The sequence below is a fragment of the Ictidomys tridecemlineatus genome, chromosome 5 (genome assembly GCF_052094955.1).
Source record: "Ictidomys tridecemlineatus isolate mIctTri1 chromosome 5, mIctTri1.hap1, whole genome shotgun sequence".
NCBI classification, from domain to species: domain Eukaryota; kingdom Metazoa; phylum Chordata; class Mammalia; order Rodentia; family Sciuridae; genus Ictidomys; species Ictidomys tridecemlineatus.
Window position 1 is genome coordinate 88975538 of NC_135481.1, and position 2752 is coordinate 88978289.

Sequence of the window (2752 nt, forward strand, 5' to 3'; positions counted from 1 at the left end):
TAGAGAAAACCGCACAGAGAATCCTTTCCTTTGGGGCTGAACACATGAAGACCATGGTGGTAGAAAAGATCTGGGGAGAGAGGAGAAGGTCAGTGCAGGTGGCTTGTTATAGAACAGGAGAACATAGATCAAGGCTAGATGGGAAGGAGGCAGGTTTTGCCCCAGATCCCAGAGTGCACCTGGAGAGAGTCTCTGTACATGATTGTGCATGTTCTGTACATGACTGAGCACACTACAACGCTCCAGGACCTGCACCAACCCTGGATGCCAGGAATCAAAATGAAGATATACTCAGCCCAGAGTCATCTTCCCATGTAGCTTTTCCCAACTCCAACCTGCCCTGTCCTGGGCAAACCATTTTCCTTCAGGGATCCTGACTTGTATCCCCTATGACTCTACTTCACTGTCTGCCCTAGGAACAGATTCATCACTGCCATCCTGGGAGCCCACGATATTGATTAGCAAGAGATGACCCAGCAGGTCATCCCTATAAGAAAAGCCATCCCCCATCCATATTTTAAAAGAAAGTCATTCAATCACATCATGTTACTTCAGGTAAGGCATGCCATTCCACTGAGTCTTATACAGGTTAATCCTAGAAGGTTAAATCCTCATGGCCTTTTTTCCATTATTCATTTCCAAATTCACCCCTTCACTTGTCCCCATGACTGTGTGTATTTTCGGGAGCTGTTGGTTGATCAGAATTTCCTTTATCTGCCTTTAGTTGGAAAAGAAGGCCAAGCTGAATGCTGAGGTGAGCCTCCGCAAGTTACCCTCAGGACATTCCCAGGTTACACCAGGGATGGTGTGCTCTTTAGCCAGCTGGGGACATATTGACCAAAACATATCCACAACAAAACTGTATGAGGTACAGCTTGAAATCCAAAAAGACAAGGAATGTCTCTCTCGTTTCAAAAGACCATATGACTCCTCCACCAAGATTTGTGTGGGGAACCCAAAAGAGAAAAAGAATGGTCTTCAGGTAAGTTCACCTGCATTGGCTATTCCCTGCCTTAGGCACAGCAGAGTTTGAGGAGAACCAAGGCAAAGGGAACTACTTATGCCCCTATGTACTCAGCCTTTCACCAATTCAGTCTCTGGTCCTTGGGAATCAGTGGAGACTGACTGCCATTGGTCATTTCATGGAAAGAGACTTACTGAAGGAGGAGAGGAATCAGTAAAAGTGGAAAGAACAGTCAGGGTCAAGCTGGAGCCCCCCAAACTGAATGAGGACTTCCCTGTCCTGAGATCACACACACAGCCCTCTAACAGTGCCCACACACACCTGGGGAGTGGGTGGTGTGGGATTTGGAGAAAATTAGCTAAGGGCGGCCTATCTCTGTCCACAGGGAGATTCAGGAAGTCCTCTTGTGAGTACAAACGTGGTGCAAGGCATTGTGTTCTATGGGAAAATAGAGGGGACACCTCCAAATATCTACACCAGGATCTCAAGCTTTCTGTGCTGGATTAAAACAACAATGAAATTATTCAAACTCCAAGGACAAGACTGAGAGGCCTTCAGATTGATATTCATTTTGTCTTGAACAAAGGCCCAAAATGCACTAGATGGAGGAGTCGAAGGGAGACTGCTAGGTACTTAATAAACTTTCATCTCAGCAACAGAAGTGATGGATTCCTCCTTTATTCGCCAGCATAACATTCTGTAAGGTTCTCATTGCATGTCCAGCAGGATCTGTTTACATTTATGATTCCTTACACGCTTCCCCTCAGGCAAACTCCACCTTCCACCTCTAGAATATAAAACCATGCTGAGTTGATATTAGCTCCAAATGACCTGTCCCAATGCCAGCTCCCTGCCTCAGGTTGAGTTTAAGCTACCCAGGAATAAAGACCCTCTCTAGACAAAACTCATTCCTTCAGTGCCATCTTACCTCATTCTGTACCTACATTCATACCCCACCCTACATCAGGGCCAGTAACACAATACAAAAGAACCAATATTTGAAAAGGAAATCACATAATTCCCACCCTAGTGGTAATCAGTAGGAGCCTATTAGAAAGGTGTGGTTCATGCAGGGCTCCTGCTTCAAGTCAGCACAACTGGCAGCTTGGAAGCATGAAGAATTTCAGGAAGAATTTTCAGTGTCTCCAGATACAACTTGAGTTACTGTCATAGCCCTGTTGTGAGTCCAGAGCCCAGTGAAGTGTCTGGTCTCCTGAGAACCCATCCTCCCATAATCCCAAAAATATTTCATCTTAGTCTGAGCCAGCTTCTCTCCGCCTCCCAAGTCCAGGTTCCCTGGAATCCTGTGAGGATCCAAGTACCCTTTATATCTGTGTTCACCAAGATTCTTATCCTTGATGCATCTTGAGCACTAGCTCACTTCTGCCCCATTCATGAAGAACCAGGAAGCAGAGAAAGTCCTCAGAACTCTAATCCAGAACTTTCACCTGGGTCATGACCATATCAGTCCTCCTCATGCAGAGTCTTGCTCCTGAGCTCAGAGCCCAACAAAGACAGGTCACACTCAGCAGCCTGATCTTTTACAGGCACTTTCTTTTGGCCACAACTGACAGTCTGGCCTCTGGGACAGAACTCACTGATTGGGATCCTGACTATAATGTCCATCTAAGTGAGACAGCCTGCCTCTGTAACAGGACAGAAGCAACATTCTAAAAAGCAGCAGTCATCATGTGGTGTTTCTGTGGCTTTCCAGGCCTGCATCTCAGTTTAAAATTTACAAGAATCAGAGGCATCTTCTGTTCAAGATAATAAAACTTATTTGAAATT

General features: G+C 45.7%; 1 protein-coding gene across 1 annotated transcript; it reads left to right on the forward strand.

Moving 5' to 3' along the window:
- The first annotated feature begins 468 nt into the window (after positions 1-468).
- LOC144377646 (mast cell protease 3-like) lies at positions 469-1511 on the forward strand. The gene is made up of 3 exons (XM_078049047.1): positions 469-555; positions 725-982; positions 1350-1511. The coding sequence occupies exons 1-3, from the start codon at positions 469-471 to the stop codon at positions 1509-1511; spliced, it is 507 nt and encodes a 168-aa protein (XP_077905173.1).
- Positions 1512-2752: the final 1241 nt, after the last annotated feature.